The sequence below is a fragment of the Pelophylax lessonae genome (assembly GCF_965119305.1).
Source record: "Pelophylax lessonae genome assembly, chromosome: 2".
Taxonomy (NCBI): domain Eukaryota; kingdom Metazoa; phylum Chordata; class Amphibia; order Anura; family Ranidae; genus Pelophylax; species Pelophylax lessonae.
In genome coordinates this window covers 576,698,024-576,721,701 of record NC_138769.1, presented here as the reverse complement: position 1 = coordinate 576,721,701, position 23,678 = coordinate 576,698,024, and the positions used below count along the sequence as shown (strand labels likewise).

General features: G+C 45.1%; 1 protein-coding gene across 1 annotated transcript in view; it reads right to left on the bottom strand.

Moving 5' to 3' along the window:
- The window catches only part of PIP4K2C (phosphatidylinositol-5-phosphate 4-kinase type 2 gamma), a 159,596-nt gene that overhangs the window by 102,359 nt on the left and 33,559 nt on the right, over positions 1-23,678 (bottom strand). The window contains exon 2 of the mRNA XM_082246261.1: positions 20,439-20,536. Coding sequence (XP_082102387.1) covers positions 20,439-20,536 — 98 coding nt within the window. The remainder of the gene's footprint in view (positions 1-20,438; positions 20,537-23,678) is intronic.

Genomic DNA, 23,678 nt, shown 5'->3' with positions numbered 1-23,678 from the left:
CCAGACTGGGGTGACCACTGGATCTAGATTATCCAGCCCATCGCCCAGTCCAGCAGTTGATTGTAGATCTCTCAGAAAAAAAACCAGGAGAAAAAAATGAATATTTAAAAAGAAAAATCATTGCCAGGACCAGAGATGGCAGAAAGGAACTAGCTCCTTAGTCCTGACTATTCAGAAAAAAACTGAGTACCTAAAGCAGAAAGAGCGAGTATACACCCTGGGACTGCCCATAGGTGTAACCAGATTATTTTTACTGACTAGTGCCCTACTCCTGTAGGGGGCAGTATAACCCAATGATTATGAAGATCAGAAGCTGTGTCCGTTAATGAATGAAAGAAATTACATTTGTGTTGCAGGGGATGCCTAAAATCGGACTTGTATCTTAGGCAGACTTCTGGGAAAATTTGTGAGCCAATCACACAAGCAGGAAATGTTTCTGAGGTGTGTTCAGTACACATTCTACAGTACAGAACACCTCCAGGTAGCCATATTGATTTTTCAGAAAATTACAGCAGCTGCACATTGAAAGGGAAAGGTAATTTTTAATAACATTCTATTACAATATGACTTGTGTCGCAATTCTATATGCTATATTTTTTATTTATTTGCCATTTTTTCCCCCCACGAAAGTGGAGTTACCCTTTAATGATTTCCTACAGTTTGGGAGGCATCAAGGGCAACAAGCCCATCTTCCCAGGAGGGGTACTCCCAGGTTGAGGTTTCACTATATCTTCATCCGTAAGAAACACTCCACTATTGACACGTCGGACAATGATTTAGTAGGGGGCACAGACTGGTGGTGCTTATGCCTTGCAGCTTCTTCAGTCTCTATGAGAGCAGGAACTTTCCTCACCAGATCTAACTAATCTTTAGTTAAAAAGGAGGAGTGGGAAGTACTCAGAGATAAGGGGAGACTCCAAGACATGAGACTGAGGTCCCAAAGATCCTGATGCAGTGTTTTAGGGAAAACACTGAACAAAATCAACCGAGCCCTGCGCACAGTTTATGTTGAGCAGCTCCCACGTCCCATTTCTCTTCTGTCCTGTATGAGGGTGAGAGAGTAAAGGCTGTTGTCAGAGCAGAAGGCGTGCACTTGTCCCATGACTGGGGATTCTGGATAACCCAAGCCATAAACTGAAGCAGAGTAGCAGCTGAAGCTGTGATATACCCATCTTCTGCAGAGCAATGTGCTCATGGTGGTGCTGGAGCCAGGGGGAGGGCTGGGCAGCTCCTACAGAGGGTGGGACTATGCACCCAGAATGGACATTGCGAGCCTGATTGTTTTACAAGACTTGTGCCCAAATCACCCTGCTTTATGGAAAGAGTGGTGCGCTATGCTATGGCTATGACAAACTGAGGTGGCACACACACTAGGTCATGCTGTGACAAAATATGAAAAACAGTGCAGGCCCTTCAACAGACTGCTCACAGCCTAAGTTGCTTTGAATGCGCCCCCACCCCTCCCACATTGCCCAAGGCAGGGGACTTCTCTTAAGGGACAACCTCCAAGCTGGAAGCTGCAATTTTACTGTCTCAATGGTAATGATGCAACCAAAAGGAAAAAACACTAGCAAAAACAAAGGATTGCTAGAGTGAAAAGATGTTTTATGGGCGGTCCTATCTGATTTGTTTGCCGGTGTCCTCCCACCTGAAAATGGCAGCATTTAACCTATGACAAAGATGTAAGAAGCCTATGTCTTGTACGGATTAAAAAAAATAGAATTTGTGACTGGCCGATTTCACTAATAGCTATTGCTTTTGGACTGGACATCCAAGACTAACGTGATGCAATGCTTTTTACTCCAACACTGGGACAAATTATGCAATCGCAACAAAGGCAGTCTCTCCCAAATCAAAACAAAATTTTGCAAAGTAGTGCACTATAATGCCATTCCTTAACCACTTAAGCCCCGGAAGATTTTACCCCCTTCCTGACTAGGCCCTATTTTGCGATTCGGCTGTACCTAAACTAATTTGATGTCCTTTTTTTCCCACAAACAGAGCTTTCTTTTGGTGGTATTTGATCATGCGCTATAAACAAAAAAAGAGCGTAAATTTTTGAAAAAATAACAATATTTTCCACATTTTTTATATGAAATTCCCCCCCAAAAAAAAAAAATCTAAAAATCTAAATGTTTTAAACATTTTTGGCCAATTTGTTTTCTGCTACATACCGTATTTTCCGGCGTATAAGACGACTGGGAGTATTAGACGACCCCCCTAATTTTCCATCTACCGGTAATACTTATACTTAGGTTACCTTGGAGATATTATACTCGGCGTATAAGACGACCCCCAATTTTTGGGGGATTTTTTTGAGGTTCAAAAGTAGTCTTATACGCCAGAAAATACAGTATGTTTGGTAAAAAAAAAAAAAAAAAAAAAAAGACAAAAATCGTTCCCGTAGTTAGTAAACGCAATAACTTTAGCGCAAACCAATCAAAATACGCTTACTGCTATTTTTTTTTTTTTACCAAACATAGCAGTAAGCGTATTTTGATTGGTTTGCGCTAAAGTTATTGCGTTTACTAACTACGGGAACGATTTTTGTCTTTTTTTTTTTTTTTGTTTAGCGAGTAATGGCGGCGGTCTGCAATTTTTTTGCTGGACTGCGACATTGCGGCGGACAGATCGGACCCTTGACTGACATTTTTGACACTTTTGGGGGTACCAGTGACATTACTACAGTAATCCGTGCTATACATATGCACTGTTATTGTAAAAATGACACTGGCAGGGAAGGGGTTAACTTTATTGGAGAAGGAGGGGTTAAGTGTGTCCCTAGGGGTGTGTTTCTAACTGTGCAGGGATGTGGCTGTTCATGTAACAGCAGATATCTACGGTCCTACATAGCAGAACCGTATGATCTCTGCTGTTACACAAGGGAGAATGACAAGCGGCTTGGATTAGATTAGCAGCCTGCCTTTCTCCCTCTGACGATCGCGAGTGACCGGCGGACATCGGGTCCGCCGGTCACTCGCGCTGAGCTGAGGTGCCCGTGAACGAGCTGGGGCGCACCTCCGGCGACGCACCGCTCGCCCCCTATTGGCTCACAGGCGTATGACGTACCGGTACGTCACTTTGCCTGCACGCGGCTGACCGCCGCAGTATATGTACTTGCGACGGTCGGCAAGTGGTTAATAGCAATAGAAAAATGGATGAAATCAGATATATAATCTATACAAAAATGATAATGTACATCAGGGCAAATAAAAACATATGCAGTAACTGCAATACATGCACATTTCCCAAAGTTTTATCCATTAAAAAGTACAGAAAATAAAATACCTGCTAGTCCAGGGATCCTCAAACTACGGCCCTCCAGCTTTTGTGGAACTTCACATCCCATGAGGCATTGTAAAACTCTGACATTTACAGACATGACTAGGCATGATGGGAATTGTAGTTCCTGAACTGGGGGGCCATAGTTTGAAGACCTCTGTGCTAGTCTATCAGAAATGCACTCTGCACCTATTTCCTATCAGCTGACGATACGTAACATTTTTGTGTATTGAGTAGTATCAGCCCTGCAGTGTGTTCTTGTACTAAACTATTCAACCGCTACTACTTCAATCTCTACAACATACAAGCTAATCATTCTTAAAGTGTAATTCCATTTTTGTAATAGAAGAATAGTAGCGCAGGAGTCAATATAAATGGCTCACTAGAACTAGCTGTAACATGTAAAGATTGTGCAATCACAGAAATGACATCCAATTTTACATTTAAAAATATCACAAAAAGTCCATGTTAAAATCATCAACAGTCCATTAAAACAGCCGGCTCGTGAAGTTTTAATAGGTTCACCCCTTTACCACCACCAAGTGCCAAAGAGAGGGGGTCAGGAGGAGAGGCAACTCACCAGAGATACTGGCTCAAATGTTTTCACAGATGAGCAAAAACGCAGGGTTAATCACTGGGACAGCAGGGATCAGGGTATGGTCCACACGATATGCCAATCTCTATAACATCCTTCCCATAGACTTCTCACATATCAATCCTCATAAGTGGCATGTAGGGAGAAATGACTCCAATAGTGTAATACTTCACAACACTTTATTGATAGTATAAAGAAAAGCACTCACATTTCGGTGGCAAAAGGCAGGCACTTCATAGATGAGGCAAAGAGAAAACGACCGTTGCGCACCCTGAGCCAGCTCCACGCTAGCCCAGTTAGTTCCGGGTTGTTCCTCCGCCTTCACACGTGATGCCGGATACGTCGTCGGGTCATGCCCCGATGCGTTTCGTCATTTCAGACTTCCACTGGGGGCGTCTCCAGTGGAAGTCGCCCCCAGTGGAAGTCACTGTTCATCTGTACTGAGTGGGTCTAATGGGAGTGGTTTCACAATTACCAATCAGATGTGCAGCTGCAGAGCACTAATGAGGAAATCTGCTGGGCCTGCATCTATTTAGACATGATATTTTTAAATGTAAAATTGGATGTCATTTCTGTGATTGCACAATCTTTACATGTTACAGCTAGTTCTAGTGAGCCATTTATATTGACTCCTGCGCTACTATTCTTCTATTACATGTTTAACCACTTGCCGACTGCCTAACGCCGATCTACGTCGGCAGTCAGCCCCTCACAGGCAAAGTGACGTAGGGCTACGTCACTAGCTTGTGAGGGTCTAGGGAGCGAGCGCGCGCCCCCGGAGGCGCGCTCCCGCTCCCGCGTGGTCACGGACCCCCCCGCGCGTGTGACCAGCGGACCCGATGTCCGCCGGTCACTCGGCGATCGGCGGGGGAGAGGGAGAATGTCAGGCAGCTTGTGTAAACAAGCCACCTGTCATTCTCCTCGCTGTAAAGACACTGATAAAACGGATCTAGTATGTAGATCCGTTGATCAGTGTCCTTACAGCTGAAGCCACAGCCAATCACAGTAGAAAGCACGCCCCTAGGGATACACACAGCCCCTCCCTTCCAAATAAAGTTAACCCCTTCACAACCAGTGTATTTTTACAGTAACAGTGCATATGTATAGCACTGATTACTGTAGAAATGTCACTGGTAACCCCAAAAGTGTAACAAATGTCAGTCAAGGGTCCGATCTGTCCGCCCCAATGTCGCAGTACCGCAAAAAAAAAAAAAAAATCGCAGATCGCCGCCATTACGCGTTAAAAAAAAAAAAACAACAAAAATGACAAAAAACTTTCCCTTTGTTAGTAAACGCGATAACTTTTGCGCAAACCAATCAAAATACGATTTTTGCGATTTTTTTTACCAAACAAAGGTAGCATAAAACAAATTGGCCGAAAATTTTAAAAAATTTTGATTTTTACTTTTTTTTGGGGGGGAATTTCATATAAAAAAATGTGAAAAATATTGTTATTTTTGCAAAATTGACGCTCTTTTTTTGTTTATAGCGCGTGATCAAAAAAATCGCACAGGTGATCAAATACCACCAAAAGAAAGCTCTGTTTGTGGGAAAAAAAGGACGTCAAATTCGTTTAGGTACAGCGTCGCACGACCGCGCAATTGTCCGTTAAAGTCACGCAGTGCCGAATCGCAAAATACCCCCTGGTCAGGAAGGGGGTAAAATCTTCCGGGGCTTAAGTGGTTAAACAAATACCTTCCTTATTTGGTTAAGTAGCAGCATTTTTTGTATCTTTTAGTGTGCGGTTAATAACCGACCCCTCCTTAAGTCAGTTGGTGACCAGATATATTTTATGTAATTCCATTTTTGTTGAGAAAACATTCCCCTCTGGGTGATCTATGTACATTACAAAGGTTTATAACAACCTTTGTTGCAGATTTCTACCTTTTGTTTTTCTGAAGAAATCACTGTTCATCTGTACTGAGTGGGTCTAATGGGAGTGGTTTCACAATTACCAATCAGATGTGCAGCTGCAGAGCACTAATGAGGAAATCTGCTGGGCCTGCGTCTATTTAGACATGTTCCCATCAGGAGTATCTTACCAAAATGACATTTTTGTTGCAGAGGATGCCTGAAATCTGACTTGTATCTTAGGCAGACTTCTGGGAAAATTGGTGAGCCAATCACACAAGCAGGAAATTATGTTTCTGGGGTGTGTTCGGTACATTCTATGGACAGAACAACTCCAGGTAGCCATATTGCATTTCATTATCAGAAAATTACAGAAGCTGCAGATTAAAAAAGGAAAGGTCATTGCTAATAACATTCAACTACAATATGACTTGTGTAACAATTGTATATGCTATATTATTTCTTTATTTGCCATTTTTTCCCCACAAAAGTGGAGCTACCCTTTAAGTCCCAAGATAAGAAACAGAGGCCAACTGCTTATTTTACATAAAATGTTTTCAACAGTGTATTTAAAGTGTTTTAGTTTTTTTTAGCACTATTAGAAATTGGGGAAGGAGGTCTCTTAAATTATAGTTTCTGTATAGCGCCACATCAAGATTTTTTTGTACTTCAGGTCTTCAGAGAAAGTAGTGCAAATCTCCCAAAGATTGGAGGATCTCACACCTTTGGTAGATATCACCTTTAATTCTGTTCTGGTGACAAATTGAACTACCTTTCTGTGACCGTGGTCATCGGATAGTAAATCCCTCTACCAGAGATGCAGATAGCAATTTACCCATAGGATGTAACCCTTTGTCCTATATAAATTTAAAATATAATTGTAATAAAGAAAGTGGTGTCATCCTTCTGGCTCAGTTGTGTGGCATAACTGTGCAAATTTCAGCAATGAAAGACCAAAATTTGGAGGTAAAACAGATTATATGCATTTCATCTGTGTATTTAGAGGTTTGCCTTAAAGTGGAAGTAAAGGCCCAATCTAACTCTTAACCTACTCCCACTCACATTCTAGGCCTAATTCTGAACCGCTCCATTCCGGTCTCCAGCAGCACCCTCTGTATGCAGGAGAAAACTGACGACTGGAAAATGCCTGGGAAGTGACGTCACCCATAAAATTATTATCAGAGCCCGACCAGAGCGGCTGCAGAATAGGCAAGTATGGAGATCTGGTCTTTACAGGGTTAGATAGATTATGCATAGAATGTGGGTGGGAGACGGTTTAGAGTTAGTTAGGTTTTGCCTTAACTTCCACTTTAAGTTCAGCTTGAAAAAAAAACGTATTTTATAGGATAATCTAATTGCTTTTGAATCTCCATTTTGTCAAAACATTAGCTTCTGTGGCAGTTTGTGCATTGTTGGATCTAAGGGAATTGGTCTATATGGTTGTATGTTGATGCGCGCTTATTGATCTTTAAGCAGTTGAATGCATTTTAGGTACTCCTGGGAACATTCCAGGTGTACGCAGTTATCAATTCAAAACTCCTTTATTCAACCATTCTAGAGATAGAATTTCTGTAGATAGACATGACACACAAACCTCTAAAGCTGGTGGTTTAATCTACAGTGAAGAGAGGCTGAAAGCCCAACTTCAATTCTTCATCTCTGAGCACATTTTATTTTCTGTGCATTTGCCAAGCTGCCTGTGTTAGTCATGTGTGGAATCCAGATGCTTAGGGCAGTATCAGAGCTGTTGGATGATCATATTTTGTGTTTGATAAATGCTGTAGGCAATCACAAGATGTCCTTGAGTACTTTCATGTGATTCATTGTTGGTTAGATGCCAAATAGCACTGCTAAATCCTTGGTATCTCTTCTATTGTGCTGTATAACTGGTAAATCTTCCCTTTGCTTGGTCTCTAGTTACTTGATGGCTTTTCTGCAGTGTGCATACTCTGGGTGGAGTGGTGTATTGGGGGATTAAAAGTGTAGTTTGTACTAATTGAGCACCCAGTTTTAAGGCCTAGGTAATTTTCTAGATTACATCCAATGGTACTCAGAACAGATAAATATTTCTACAAAAAGCTCTTCCAATTTTTTGGTAGTAGACATGTTTTTGAGCAGCTTTAGCTTTTATTTAGAGCAAACATTGTAGGCCCATTGCTTGTTACTATTGAAACTGATTTGGCTGGTCTGAGGGTCAGCTATGCAGTAAACTTCAGCCATGACTTTTTGACCACACACCCAATATTGGGAAGGTGCTCCTTTTGCCACCAAAACAGCCCTGACCTGTTGAGGAATGGATGTCAGACATTTAACTCTTTCGCTGGCAGCCCCCTTCCCTTCCTGAAAGAATACAGTCAGCAATCGTTACAGATCGCTCCTGTATTCTTTCATCGCTGACATATGGTAAACTGTGTAGAAGAAAAGCAGCGCTACCTCAGTGTAGATTAAAAGGTTATTTATTACATAAAAACAACGTAGTAACTCACACAGAGGAAATCGTTGATCAGCAAATGGTGATGGTTCATCTGCAACACTGCAGGGATGTTCGGGAAGTACACTGTGGCGGCCGTGGTCCTGGCTGTGCCGGTGGAGTCCGACACTTCCTGTGGTTCTGGCAGCATTCAGTATCCAGGCTTACATCCAATAGTGGCAGGGGGGTGCTCGCGTTCGGAGCATGCGTGCTCCTTCCTCAGACGAGTATTCAGTGCAACCAAGGATGCAGAGAAAGGGACTGTCTTCAGTGCCTCTCAGTTTCAAAAAGATACATTAGAGGTTTGTTTAGACCCCTAATGTCTCTCCAAAGTGCCACCCCACCCCCCAAAGAAATGTAAAAAGTATTAAAAACTAAAAAAAAAGGTACCTGTACAAAAGTTGTAAAATAAAAATAGTAAGGGTAGATTTAGACATGCATCTAAATCTCCCTTGCCTCTGAAGCCTGATCCACCTTTGGATTGCGCTCTAGTAGCTACTGACAGGCGGTGAAGAAGCAAAGCAATGCCTTCTCACTGCCAGTTGTAACCCCGTTTTACCCACAAATGTACCGCAATATCATGCATTGCATGAAGTTGCGGGGAATTTACAGAGCTTCTTCTTGACATGAACGTGTAGTGTTGGGCGGATGGCATCACTACAAATTGGGTCAACTTTGCCTTTGGGCACAAAGCATCAGCACCCTGTCCACTGCCTATTTCAGCTTAGAGCGGAGCCAGTGGAGCTTCTGACTCACGCATGCACAGCAATAGTCTGGAATCGGCTTGGCTGCCGACATCACTGGATCTCTGCACAGGTAACTGTCCTTGTATTAAAAGCCAGCAGCTACAGTATTTGTAGCTGCTGACTTAATTTTTTATAGAGGAGACTGGACCTCCCCTTTAAGGGGGCATTTGGCAGGTGGCAAAAATGCAGCTAAATCGTGCATGCTTGCTCCCCCTCAACTGCAAGTCTAAACAAGACCCAAGTCCTTGTTCATGCAGAGCATACAACAGTGAGGCTGTGTTTTGTTGCACATGTGTTCTGTTCATCCCATGCAGGCAGTCCCATCAATGTCAATTGGGACACAGGGGCTGTACGGGAATGCACAGGTTTTCCATGCATTCCTGTGCAGGCAGTGCTATTCATATCAATTGGGATGCAGTTGCTGCATGGAGAAAGCTTCTGCTCCCAACTTGACATGTGGGTGCATGTCCCTGAACTCACCCTGTCTACATTAGGGGCCATGCATCTACACCTGCATGCATCTCAAATCTGCCCTTGCAGCTGCTGCGTACCAGTTGACATGAATAGGACTGCCTGCACAGAACACTTGTGCATACACATGCAGGTAAACGCAGCTCTCCATGGGTATATGCTGTAGCTCATCACATTGTCTGAAGCCTTAGTAGGAATTGACCAGGAATTTTGTAGGTTATGTTGTGGTTTTATGTGCAAATAAGGATAGTAAGGGTGTTTTTAAAAATCAGTAGCACTTTTTTCTACTGGTCAAGTGTTTTCAGAAAATATATAGTTTAGGGGGTCTTTTTCAAAATCTGAACACCAAGTGAAAAATAAAAACCTCCAGAGTTTAAGAAATTTTTGTGGAAGTTAGATTTTCACCATTTCGCAAAAAGGCGCAATTAAACATTGACAAATATTTGGTATTTAATAACCAATACAGGTTAGGCTTTTATGTTTAGTAAGAATTTAGCAGGAATATTGTAAAATTTGCTATTGGTATCTGCTACTAATGATTTTAGTGTATTTTTAGTAAAAATATTGTATATGTATATATATTTTATTAGATTCATGTTTTTGAAATCTGCCCATTTTCTTCATTTAATTGAAAAACTTTCTGCTTGTTCCTAGTCTCTACTGCCCAGATAGATAGATAGATAGATAGATAGATAGATAGATAGATAGATAGATAGATACACATACACATAGAATGGGGATTTCTCTATTTAACCATTTTTTGGTATTGCCCCCTTTGCTGCGTTTATCAAGTTTGGAACAATTGTGTTTCTATACTGCTTTTGGGATTTACCGGTTTTAAAACATAAATAAGTCAATGGTTCATCCGTGATGCTCATTCCTGTGATTTCCCTAATAAGCTGTTGTACCTTTAACCAGTATTAATGGATCTTAGTACCTTTAACCAGTATTAATGGATCTTAGGGCAATACCACTAGATTTAAAGCATTGTGCCCTGCACATTACAACCCCTGATTTCTCTGGCTGGTATTTATGCGCTTTTACCAGTGTTATGTACCATCTCGATAGGCATTTGTAATTCATTTCAATGGTGTTCACACCTATTGCAGAGTATCGTATGGCTCTCAGTATAGCTTTCACTTTGTGCACTTTTAAACGTGATCCTAAGCCGGGACCAGTTGATTTCTTCCTGAAATAGTAAGCTGAAATCATTGGAGATAGAACGAGTGTATTTCTGAAGATTGAGAGGCCTGAGAAGAGTTAAGATTACATCATAATCGTTTTGAGTGTTATGGAGGTGAGCGGCCATTTCACTTAACGTCGGATTGCTTGCTCACCTGCGCACATCCACCTGGCTGTGATTGGAAGTTTGATCGCACTCTTCTATTCACCTGAATTCTTTATTGAATTTCCTGGGCACCCTGCACTTTAATCACCTTAAATATATTTTGAAGGACTGTATGGACATTTATGCACTTTATGTAGCACTACTGCACTTTTTATATCTACTTTATTTATTCACAAATGTAGGTCTAGATTGACACTAGGGATGCACCGAAATGAAAATATTGGGCCGAAACCGAAAATGCAGGATGCCCTTGGCCGAAAACCGAAACCGAAAATTACTTTTTCCCCAAAAAAATTGAAAATGGATAAAACAGGGGCATACACCAAAAACAGGTAGTGATGTACACCTATCGCTGCCACCCTGTCACAGTATATGTACTGTGATGGGTTGGCAAGAGGTTAATTTAATTACCAATGGTATTTGTATTATGAAGCATGAGGGGTTAATGTATTGTCACTGCTGGTCACTCATCTATTAGTGATCGACCAGTGGCAGGTAATTAACCCCTATGTGCTGCATTAGTGCAACCAGTGTTAATTAACACTCATACTGGTTGCACTAATGCAGCACAAAGGGGTTAATTACCTGCCACTGGTCGATCACTAATAGGAGTGACCTGCAGTGACAATACATTAACCCCTCATGCTTCATAATACAAATACCATTGGTAAGCTGCCTCAGCTCCCCCCCACCCCCACAGCGTCCCCCTCCTCGGGTGTCCTTCATTCAAAAGTACCGCCTCTCAATGACGTCCCTACTACGATCTGTGCATTATGAATGGACATACCAGGCAGGGGGGCGGGGCGAGCGGCCGTTATAGATAGAACTAATGTGATCCATCCCTGTCAGCTCAGCACGACTATGTGTGAATGAGAACAGAACTGACCTGACAACGGGCGGGGGGGAGCGGCCGCCATTAGCTGTTAACTATGTGAGAGCTTCACTTCCCTGTCAGCGGAGATACATGCCTGTCAGGGAAGTGAAGCGCTCACATAGTTACAGCTAATAGCGGCCGCTACCCCCGCCCGATGTCAGGTCAGTTCTGTTCTCATTCACACATAGTCGCGCTGAGCTGACAGGGATAATTCACATAGTTCTATCTATAGCGGCCGCTCGCCCCGCCCCCCCCGCCTGGTATGTCCATTCATAATGCACAGATCGTAGTAGGAACGTCATTAAGAGGCGGACGGCCGGCCAGAGGCGGGACTTTTAAAACCTGCGCTGCGCCCTCCTCCTGCCCCACGGCGGCCATATTTATTTTCGGCAATGTTAACCCATTATCGGCCGAAATTGGCTCATTTTCGGCCGATAATTTCGGTGGCCGAAATTTTGGTGCATCCCTAATTGACACAGATTATTCATTTTTGCTGCAATTCATTTTATTGATGGTTTATCACTGAACATTTTATTCAGCATTTTTTTTGCACATTTCACCAATTAATTTGATATTCACTGTTTATTAATTTCATTTTATCTATTATCAAGTTTTTGATTGATTATACGTAGAATATTAGTTGGATCCATTTCCTTTATCGTCGCCTACATCACCTGTTTAACAATTCATTGTGCAGCTCTAATTGCCGGCAATTCTTTGGTTTATTTTCAGCTTACAGCTAGCTGATGAGTCCTGAGTTGTTAAGGGTGCAGCTGCCGGCTTCCCAGTTCACTCCTTAAAGCGGAGTTCCACCCTGGATTTTTTTTTTTTTTAATACCCCCGGGACAGTCAGGGCTAGTGCATTCCACAATGGCTAGCCTCTGATCTGTCCCGGGTTGCACTTACCTGCAAGACGAAATACTTACCTTGCAAACGTCTTGTCCAGCGCTGCCATCTCAGATGTGGGCAGCTTGAAGCCAGCGCGTCCTCTTCGGCGTCTTCTTCCGCCTTCTGTGGTCCCACGATGCTCTGCGCCGGCCCCGACGTCACTTCCGGGTCGCGCGCGTCATCCCTCCACAGCTTCTGGGCATGCCCAGAAGCTGTTTAGAAGGGGATGACGCGCGCGACCCGGAACTGACGTCGGGGCCGGTGCAGGCGCAATGATTCCTGGGAGCTATGACGTCCAGCTCCCAGGAATCATTGCAGAGCCAGGAAGTGACGACGGGCCGCGGCCGAGGAAGGAGGAAGAAGGAAGTAAGGTAAGTATATTTTCTTCGCTACGAGGTAAGTAAAAAAAAAAAAAATATGCGATTATCCATTTCTTTTTCAGGTGACCCGGAGCGAGAAGATGGAGGTAAGTATAAAATGAGGGTGGAACTCCACTTTAACAAGCTTTGTTGAAGAGGACGCTGGCCGCCAGCTCCAAAAATTCACATCTGAAATCGCAGCTAAATGGCTGCTTTGGAAGTACACAGTGAAAAACTGACCTGAAATTGGCACCGAACGTGTGAACCTAGCCTGTGGACTCTGAGGCCACATGGAAAAAAAGGTGTTCTAAACAGAGGAGACTAAATTGTAATTAGGGATGCACTGAAATGAAAATTCTGGGCCGAATCCGAAAATGCAGGATGCCCTTGGCCGAAAACCGAAAATGACTTTTCCCCCCAAATAATTTTAAAATAGATAGAAAAGGGGCATACACCAAAAACAGGCAGCGACGTACACCTGTCGCTGCCACCCTGTAACAGTATATGTACTGTGACGGGTTGGCAAGTGCTTAATTTAATTACCAATGGTATTTGTATTATGCAATATGAGGGGGTTAATGTATTGCCACTGCTGGTCACTGATGCATTAGTGACCAACCAGTGGCAATTAACCCCTTTGTGCTGCATTAGGATAGGGAAGTGAAGCTCTCACTTAGTTACAGCTATTAGCGGCCGCTCGCCCTCCCGCCCGGTGTGTTAGTTAATTCATGCACAGATCGTAGAAGTAGTGACATCACCGGGAGGCGGGCCGCCGGCCAGAGGCGGGTCTTTTGAGGTCATCTTTAGTATCGGCATGTTTAACCCATTTTCGGCCGAAATGGAATAACGGAATTTTTGTAAAATCTTACCTGTAAAATTCCTTTCTCTGAGTCCTCCGACAGTCGCCGCCTCTTCATATTCGTCACATATGGGGTATTAGACTTTGCTCCGAAGGAGTAGCTAGGCAACAGAATATGTTAACATTAAAGCTTTTAACATATCCCACCCTCAAGGGGTGGTCCCCTCAGTCAATACCCTCCTACTTCCTGCAACCATATCTCAGTTTCAGTGGAATAGCAGTAGAGTATACAACCAAACCCCAAAAGAGGGGCGGGGGCGGCGACTGTCGGAGGACTCAGAGAAAGGAATTTTACAGGTAAGATTTTACAAAAATTCCGTTTTCTCTTACGTCCTCCGACAGTCGCCGCCTCTTCATATTCGTCACATATGGGGACGTCCCAAAGCAGTGCAAACATGAGGGGTGGGAAACGCATCCGCGACGAAAGGCAACGCAGTCTCCGCATCAAAGAAAGGAACCTTACCAAAGGAAGGAAACCAGCTGGGCTACAGGAAAAATAATTGCTCAACAGGAGCAACAACCCAGGAAAAGACAAATAACCAGGGGATAAAAAGCTTATCCCAACAGCCAGAGGTCCCCAACAAGGGACCCTAGGGAATTGCCGCACTAAGAACCTTGCGGCCAAAGGAAGCATCCGCCGATGCCTGAACATCTACTTTGTAGAATTTTGTGAAAGTATGCACGGTCGACCAGGTCGCCGCCTTACACACCTGGGCTACAGAAGCCCCATGACGACAGGCCCAAGACGTACTCCGAGATCTAGTAGAGTGCGCCTTCACAGGCACAGGGGGAACCTTCCCCTGCAAAGCATAGGCCTGTTCAATGGTCTGCCTGATCCATTTGGCGATGGTAGAGGCCGATGCCGCCATGCCCTTCCGAGGACCCTCTGGAAGAACAAACAAGGAGTCCGTCTTTCGAAAAGACTCAGTCGATTTAAGGTAAACCCTTATCGCCCGAACAACATCCAAAGAATGTAATCTCACCTCCTTTGGATGTTTAGGCTTCGCGCACAGCGAAGGCAAGACAATATCCTCATTAAGATGGAATTCCGAAACTCGCTTCGGAAGAAAAGGATTAGGTCGCAAGACCACCTTATCCAAATGAACAACCAGATACGGAGACTTGCAGGACAAAGCCGCCAGCTCCGACACTCTGCGAGCCGAAGTGATCGCAACCAAAAAGGCGACCTTTTTGTACAACATAGACAACGAGATCTCCCTGATCTGTTCAAAAGGAGCACGTTGTAACACAGATAGAACGAGATTCAAGTCCCAAGGGGGCAGAGGATCCCTCCTAGGAGGAACCAGATGCCGCACTCCCTGAACAAAAGTGCCAACCAAGGAGTTGGAAGCCACGGGACGTTGAAACAGAACGGCCAGCGCAGACACCTGACCCTTTATCGTAGCCAGCGCCAAACGCTGATCGACACCCGTTTGAAGGAAGGACAGCACTCGGGAAACCGAGTACGTGCGGGGGGAAAACCCCCTGGACTCACACCAGGCAAAATAGGCCTTCCAAGTACGGTAATAAACCTTCCCCGAGGAAGACTTCCTCGCGTTGATCAAGGTATGAACGACCTCTGGGGAGAGACCCTTCTCCTTCAGGACCTCGGTCTCAACAGCCAGGCCGTCAAAGCCAGCGACTGTAAAGCAGGATGGTATATCGGTCCTTGAGACAGGAGATCGTCTCGAAGAGGGGGCGTCGACCGCCAGATTTACGAGGTCTGCGTACCAGGACCGGCGAGGCCAGTCCGGTGCCACAAGAATCACCGTGCTGCGTTCCGAGTGTAACCTGCGAAGGAACCTGGACAGCAACTGAATCGGTGGAAACGCGTACATCAGCCTGTACTGATGCCACGGGGCCACTAACGCGTCCGACGCGTCTGCCCGAGGGTCGCGCGTCCTTGCCACGAACCTTCTCACCTTGTTGTTGAGACGAGACGCGAACAGGTCCACATCTGGAAGACCCCACTTCGCGCACAACATCTGGAAGACAGCCGGGTGGAGGGACCATTCCCCCTGATCCAGGGTCTGGCGAATCAGATAGTCCGCCTGCCAGTTCTCCACCCCCGGAATGTGAACCGCCGTTATCGCCGGGACATGAGTCTCGGCCCAAGACAGAATGTCGGCCACTTATCGAGCCGCTCGGGCACTCCTGGTGCCCCCTTGGTGGTTGATGTAGGCCACCGCCGTGGCATTGTCCGTCTGCACCCGAACCGGGCAGCCCTGCAGCCGGTCCGTCCAGCGATGAACGGACAGAGATTTATCGCACCCAATTCCAGAATGTTGATCGGAAGGGAGGACTCCCCCTCCGACCAAGTCCCCTGGGCGGACAGAACGCCCAGAACACAACCCCAGCCCGACAAGCTGGCATCCGTGGTGATTACCGTCCACGAGATAGGACGAAACGACTTGCCCCCGGACACCATCGGGGACTGGAGCCACCACAGAAGGTCTCTTCTGGTGCGATGACTCAACGAGATTTGAAGATCCAGAGATTGAGGTTGCCCGTCCCACATGGACAGGATCTCCGCTTGGAGACCCCGCGTGTGAAACTGGGCGAAGGGAATCGCCTCGAAGGCCGAGACCATCAATCCCAGACATCTCATGCACGTCCGCAGAGACGAGTGCGGAACGTCCCTGAGGGACCTGACTTCCTCCTGAAGAGTTCTGAGTTTGTCTTCCGGCAGGAAGACCTTCGCCTGTACCGAGTCCAGAATCATTCCCAGGTAGGGAAGACGAACCGACGGACTCAGTGTCGACTTTGGAAAATTTATCGTCCAACCAAACTCCTGCAGAGTTTGCATCGTGACAGACAGGTCCTTCTCCAGACCCTGGCTGGTCGCAGACCGAACCAGAATGTCGTCCAGATACCCCAGGACAGAAATGCCCTGGGCCCTCAATAATGCCAGAACCGGTGCAAGCACCTTGGTGAAGACCCGCGGAGCCGAGGCGAGACCAAAAGGCAACGCCACAAACTGGTAGTGATCCTCCGCAATGGCAAATCGAAGGTACCTCTGGTGACCCACGAAAATGGGGGATGTGAAGATACGCATCCTTCAAATCGATGGAGGCCATGAATTCCCCCGGAACCAGGGCAGCCACCACCGACCGCAGGGATTCCATGCGGAACTTGCGAACCCGCACAGAGCGGTTCAGAGCCTTCAAGTCCAGAATTGGACGAACCTTGCCCTCCTTTCTGGGCACGGTGAACAGATTGGAATAAAACCCCCGAAATCTGTCCCGATGAGGCACCGGAACTACCACTCCCTGAGCCCTCAGGTCCCGCACCGCCAGGTGCAGGTCCCGTAAACGCTCTGGAGACAGTTGAAGATTTGAGGGAAAAAATCTGCTCTCCGGCCGAGAGAGAAACTCGATCTTGTAACCAGATCGAACGATCTCCTGAACCCATCTGTCCCGCACGCGGGCCAACCAGGGCTGAAGAAAACCGAGCAAGCGTCCCCCGATTGACCGGACTTCTGTTTTCCAGACCAGGGCTTCTTCTGAGAGCCTTGACCTTTGAACGGTTTGCCCTTGTAGTGCGACCGAAAGGCACGAAAGGACCCCTGAGGGGGCCGAAAATTAGCATGCTTCTTCCCAGAAGCCCCCTTAGCCTTGGGGAAATGGGGCAAGAGAGTGCTCTTACCTCCGGTGATCCCCTTAATCAACACATCCAAGGACTCCCCAAAAAGGCGAGACCCATCATAAGGCAGAGTGGCTAAGGTCTTACGTGAAGACTGGTCCACCGACCAACATTTCAACCAAACCAGGCGGCGAGACAACACCGCCACGCTGTGCACACGTGCAGCCAACGGGACTAAGTCCAAGTCCGCATCACACAGATACATGACACCCTGGTGGATTTGATCCACCATATCCAGGGTCGCCGGCGAGGCCGAAATCGGCCACTAGGACGCGCCTAAGCATCTGCGTCCAACTTGCGACCGCCTGGGCCGCCATGAGAGAGGCAAACAGAGCCTTAAGCATAGAACCCGTAACAGAATAAGTATGACGGGCAAGAGACTCCAATCTCCTATCCGTGGCATCACGGAACACAGGGGAATCCTCTGCAGGAATCGCAGTGGATTTGTTTAAAACCGCAATTGCGTGATCCACTGGGGGTGGCACACACCACCTTTCATCAGTGGAAGGCGAGAAAGGATAACGCAGCTTGAACCTACTTGGTACAGCAAAAGGTTTGCGCAGATTGCGCCATTGTTCCTTAACAGCGCGCTGAAAATCATCATTGCAGGGAAAAACCTGCGGCGTCCTGCGTTTTCTCTGCATCCCATAAGCCGCCAAGGCAGCGGGGGGACACACTTCATCCTGCAAACGCAGCGTTTGTTTTATGGAAGCAATCAATTCATCCATGATTGCAAGCTCTTCAGGCGAGCCAGGGGGAGAATTATCAACCCCTTCAACTTCAGCCTCCACCTCGGACCCCACTAGATCCAGGGAGGAGCGGGACCCCGATAAGGAGGCCCCCGCCATAACAGCCCCATCACCTTCACCCTCAGAATCAGAGGAAAGAGAAACTCTGGGTCTTTTAGTAGATTGAGCAGCCACCAGCATCTGCACCTGAGCAGCAAGGCCAGCCACACTAGTGGCTAAATCCCCCCCTGGGGGGGAAACAGCGGTCCCCTGGCTTTCCACCAAGGCGGTAGGAAATTTGCCCTCCTGAGAATCCATTGCCCCTATTACAAATGCCGGATAATAAAGGGTTAACTGCCCCTTTAACAAGCGCGGCGAGCGCAGCCCACCGCACCACACACAAGCACAATGAGACCCCCACAGGGACAATAAAACTGACACAGGCAATGGATAAGAAGGATATAACCTGAGGAGACCCTCGCCGCTGCCTCGATCGGTGTTCCTGGAGAAGAGGAAGTGATGCTGCCAGGGCGCTCTATGAAAGCCTATGGGAGGCTACAAGAAAATGGCCGCCATGCATGTAGTACATGCGGCCGGAGCGAGTGTAGGCAAAATGGCGCCGTTTGGCGCCGAAACCGCCGCTCCACAGTACAGTAATGCACACATGTCATCCATGTATAAAAAAACATGTCAGATCGCCGCAGCGATCGCTGTATAGTGCCCAAAAATGCCCAAAACATGCCCCACAGCACACAGCTTCTCACACTGACAAGGCTGACACACACAGTGTCACACAGCTCCCCCCCTTGCAGCCCACAGCATGCAGCCGAGTGATAGGGAGACAAACAGTGTGAACAGAGGCAGGTTACACAGTCCCAGACTGACACCCCCCCAGACAGACAGGTCCCCACATAGATACACTTACCTCACAATGGCGTGGGGGACCCGCACAGGCGAACAAGCCGCTGCACATGAGGCAGGGAGAGTCGCATACAAGACGCACAGAATGGGGGTTAAGAAACCGCACAGTGTCCAGTGAGGTAGCCACCTCACCAATCATCCCTGCACCGAACAGGGATAGGTCGTTCACTGTGCCAGGAGCGTTACCTGGCTGAACGCTCGATGGCAGGCTGGGAAGCCACTGACCCACGACCTGCGACCAGGGGGATCAGCCCGAGACCCAGCCCGCATGATCCTCTTCATCCGAAGAACTAACTAATGCTGACAAAAAGAACAGCTAAGGTAGAGAGAAAACTCAAACAAAAAATCAAAAAAGAAGAAAGAGTCTGGGGCACAAAGCCCCAGCACAGAGAGAGCCAGCCACTCCTGACAAGCTAGACATTGAAACTGAGATATGGTTGCAGGAAGTAGGAGGGTATTGACTGAGGGGACCACCCCTTGAGGGTGGGATATGTTAAAAGCTTTAATGTTAACATATTCTGTTGCCTAGCTACTCCTTCGGAGCAAAGTCTAATACCCCATATGTGACGAATATGAAGAGGCGGCGACTGTCGGAGGACGTAAGAGAAAAGCCCATTTTCGGCCGAAAAATTTGGTTGCCGAAATTTCGGTGCATCACTAAATGTAATGGATTTGGCTTCAACCCCAAACGATATGTCTGATGGAAATCAAATACAGCTCACCATCCAAATAACACCATTTCTACAGTAAAGCATGGAGGTGGTATATCCGCTTATGGGAGTGTTTCTCTGCAGAAAGGACTGAAATACTTGTCAGAATACAAGAAAAAAAAGGATGGGGCAAAACGCCGTCAAATTTTTGAGGAAACTCTGCTGCCCTCTGCCAAAAAGTGGTCAATAGGAAGGTGGTTTACCTTTCAACCTTTCGACAACAACCCAAAGTACACAACAAAAATTACCACACAGTGGTTGGAGAAAAAGGTGAATGTCCTGGCATGGCCCAGTCAGAGCCCAGATTTAAATCACATTGAAAATCTGAGAAGCAGTGCTGCAAAGAAGAGCGGGTAAATACTGCAAAATCTAGATATGAAAAGTTATTAGAGACATATACCAACAAACTAAAGAACGTAATTAGAGCAAAAGATGGTTCAACAAAAAATACTGAGAAGGCACCAAGATCCCTTTTCCAACACAGTGATTCCGTTTTTGAATTTTTTTTTTTTTTTTTTTTAATGATATGTTGGTGTTAAATCCTTCACCTGGAAGTTATAAGTTGCACTGAGTAAATACAGTTGGATAAAACTAAAAAACTGTCTTCATTTCAGGCTGCAAAGAAACAAAATGTAATCATTTTAAAAGGGGGTTATTCTTTTCTATACCAACTGTAGATGCCCTTTTTTCTTACCTGTTAAAAAGGTGATTTGTCACTTTAATTTTTGAATTGGCTTTAAAGTCATCTGGCAAAAGCATTACTGGAACTGGAACTTGATTAAGTTCATTGATCTAAAAAAAAAAAAATAAATAAATAAAAAGTTTAGAAGAAAGGAATGACCACTCCTTCAACCAGTGTCAAGTCATTAGATAAAACAGATTTATTTAACCAATCATTAGTAACAGGAGTCGTCCCGGAAGATTGGAAATTGGCAAATGTCGTGCCCATTCACAAGAAAGGTAGTAGGGAGGAATCGAGCAACTATAGACCAGTGAGTCTGACATCAATAGTAGGCAAATTAATGGAAACCCTATTAAAGGATAGGATTGTGGAACATCTTAAATCCCATGGATTGCAAGATGAAAAACAACATGGGTTTACTTCAGGGAGATCATGTCAAACAAATCTTATAGATTTTTTTGACTGGGTGACTAAAATAATAGACGGTGGAGGTGCAGTAGACATTGCATATCTAGATTTTAGTAAGGCTTTTGACACTGTCCCACATAGAAGACTTATCAATAAACTGCAGTCATTGAGCATGGACTCCCATATTGTTGAGTGGATTAGGCAGTGGCTGAGTGACAGACAACAGAGGGTTGTAGTCAATGGAGAACATTCAGAACAAGGTCATGTTACCAGTGGGGTACCTCAGGGATCTGTACTGGGACCAATTTTGTTTAATATCTTCATAAGTGATATTGCAAAAGGCCTTGATGGTAAGGTTTGTCTTTTTGTTGATGACACAAAGATATGTAACAGGGTTGATGTTCCTGGAGGGAAACGCCAAATGGAAAAGGATTTAGGAAAACTAGAAGAATGGTCAGAACTCTGGCAACTGAAATTTAATGTGGATAAGTGCAAGATGATGCACCTGGGGCGTAAAAACCCAAGGGCAGAATATAGAATATTTGACACAGTCCTGACCTCAGTATCTGAGGAAAGGGATTTAGGAGTAATTATTTCAGAAGACTTAAAAGGTGGGAGGACAATGTAATAGAGCAGCACGAAATGCCAGCAGAATGCTTGGATGTATAGGGAGAGGTATAAGCAGTAGAGAGAAGTGCTTATGCCGTTGTACAAAACACTGGTGAGACCTCACTTGGAGAATTGTGCGCAGTACTGGAGGCCATATCTCCAGAAGGATATAGATACTCTAGAGAGAGTTCAGAGAAGAGCTACTAAACTAGTATACGGATTGCAGGAAAAAACTTACCAGGAAAGGTTAAAGGACCTTAACATGTATAGCTTGGAAGAAAGAAGAGACAGAGGGGATATGATAGAAACTTTTAAATACATAAAGGGAATCAACTCGGTAAAGGAGGAGAGCATATTTAAAAGAAGAAAAACTACCACAAGAGGACACAGTTTTAAATTAGAGGGGCAAAGGTTTAAAAGTAATATGAGGAAGTATTACTTTACTGAGAGAGTAGTGGATGCATGGAATAACCTTCCTGCAGAAGTGGTAGCTGCAAATACAGTGAAGGAGTTTAAGCATGCAGGGGATAGGCATAAGGCTATCCTTCATACAAGATAGGGCCAGGGACTATTCATAGGATTCAGATATATTGGGCAGACTAGATGGGCCAAATGGTTCTTATCTGCCGACACATTCTATGTTTCTATAACAGACACCTGCCCCTCAAAAATATATATCTTCTCCTATGAACCACTTTACCACCGGAGGACTTTGCTGTCTTACGTCCAGGCCACTTTTTGTGCTTCGGCACTGTGCCATTTTAACTGACAATTGTGCGGTCATGCAATGTGGTACCCAAACGAAATTTACTTCCTTTTTTTTCCCACAAACAGAGCTTTCTTTTGGTGGTATTTGATCACCTCTGCGCTTTTTATTTTTTGCGATATTAAAAAAAAGTGAAATTTGAGAAAAAAAAAAATGACATTTTTAACTTTGTCTTTTCAAAAATATGCAATATAGTCAATTTATGTCATTTTTTGTCTGAAATGTATTTAGCTACATGTCTGACAAAAAAAATCTCAATGAGCGTATTTTTATTGGTTTGCGCAAAAGTTATAGCATCTACAAACTATGGTGTAAATACTGACATTTACGCAGCTTTAATTTCTGACTGCCTAGCTCATTTCATGAAGTGCTAAAATGGCAGGGCAGTACAACCCCCCCCCCCCCCCCCCAAATTACCACTTTTTGGAAAGTAGACATCCTAAGGAATGTCCTGAGAGGCATGTTGAGCTCATTGAATATTTCATTTTTTTTGTCACAGGTGTTTGAAAAATGACTTAAAAAAATATATATATATTTTTTTGTTTTTACACAAAGTTGTCATTGAAATGATATATTGCTCACACATGCCATGGGCATATGTGTAATTACACCCCAAAATAGATTCAGCTGCTTCTCCTGAGTACAGGGATACCACATATGTGAGACTTTTTGGGGAGCCAAGCTGTGTACGGGACCTCGAAAACCAATCCCCACCATCAGAATTTCAAAGGGCCTACATTTTTCATTGCATTTTCTCACTACCTATAACTGTTTAGGAGGCCCTGAAATGTCAAGATAGCACAAAAGCCCCCCAAATGACCCCATTTTGGAAAGTAGACACCCCAAGCTGTTTGCTGAGAGGCATGGCGAGTCCATGGAATATTTTATATTTTGCCACAAGTTTTGGGAAAATTACTATTTTCTTTTTTTTTTTTTGAACACAAAGTTGTCACTAAAAGATAAATTTCTCACACATGACATGGGTATATGTAGAACGACACCCCAAAATACATTCTGCCGCTTCTCCCGAGTATGGGGATACCCCATGTGTGAGACTTTTTGGGAGCCTAGCTGTGTACGGGACCCCAAAAATCAATCACCATCTTTAGGTTTTCTAATGGCGTAAATTTTTGATTTTACTCCTCACTACCCACAGTTTCGAAGGCCCTGAAATTTCAAGATAGCACAAAAGCCCCCCAAATAACCCCATTTTGCAAAGTAGACACCCCAAGCTATTTGCTGAGAGGCATGGTGAGTCCATGGAATACTTTATATTTTGCCACAAGTTCCGGGAAATATATATTTTTTTGTTTTTTTACACAAAGTTGTCACTAAATGATATAATGCTCACACATGCCATGGGTATATGTGAAATGACACCCCGAAATACATTCTGCTGCTTCTCCTGAGTACAGGGATACCCCATGTGTGAGACCTTTTTGCAGTCTAGCCGAGTACAGGCCCCCGAA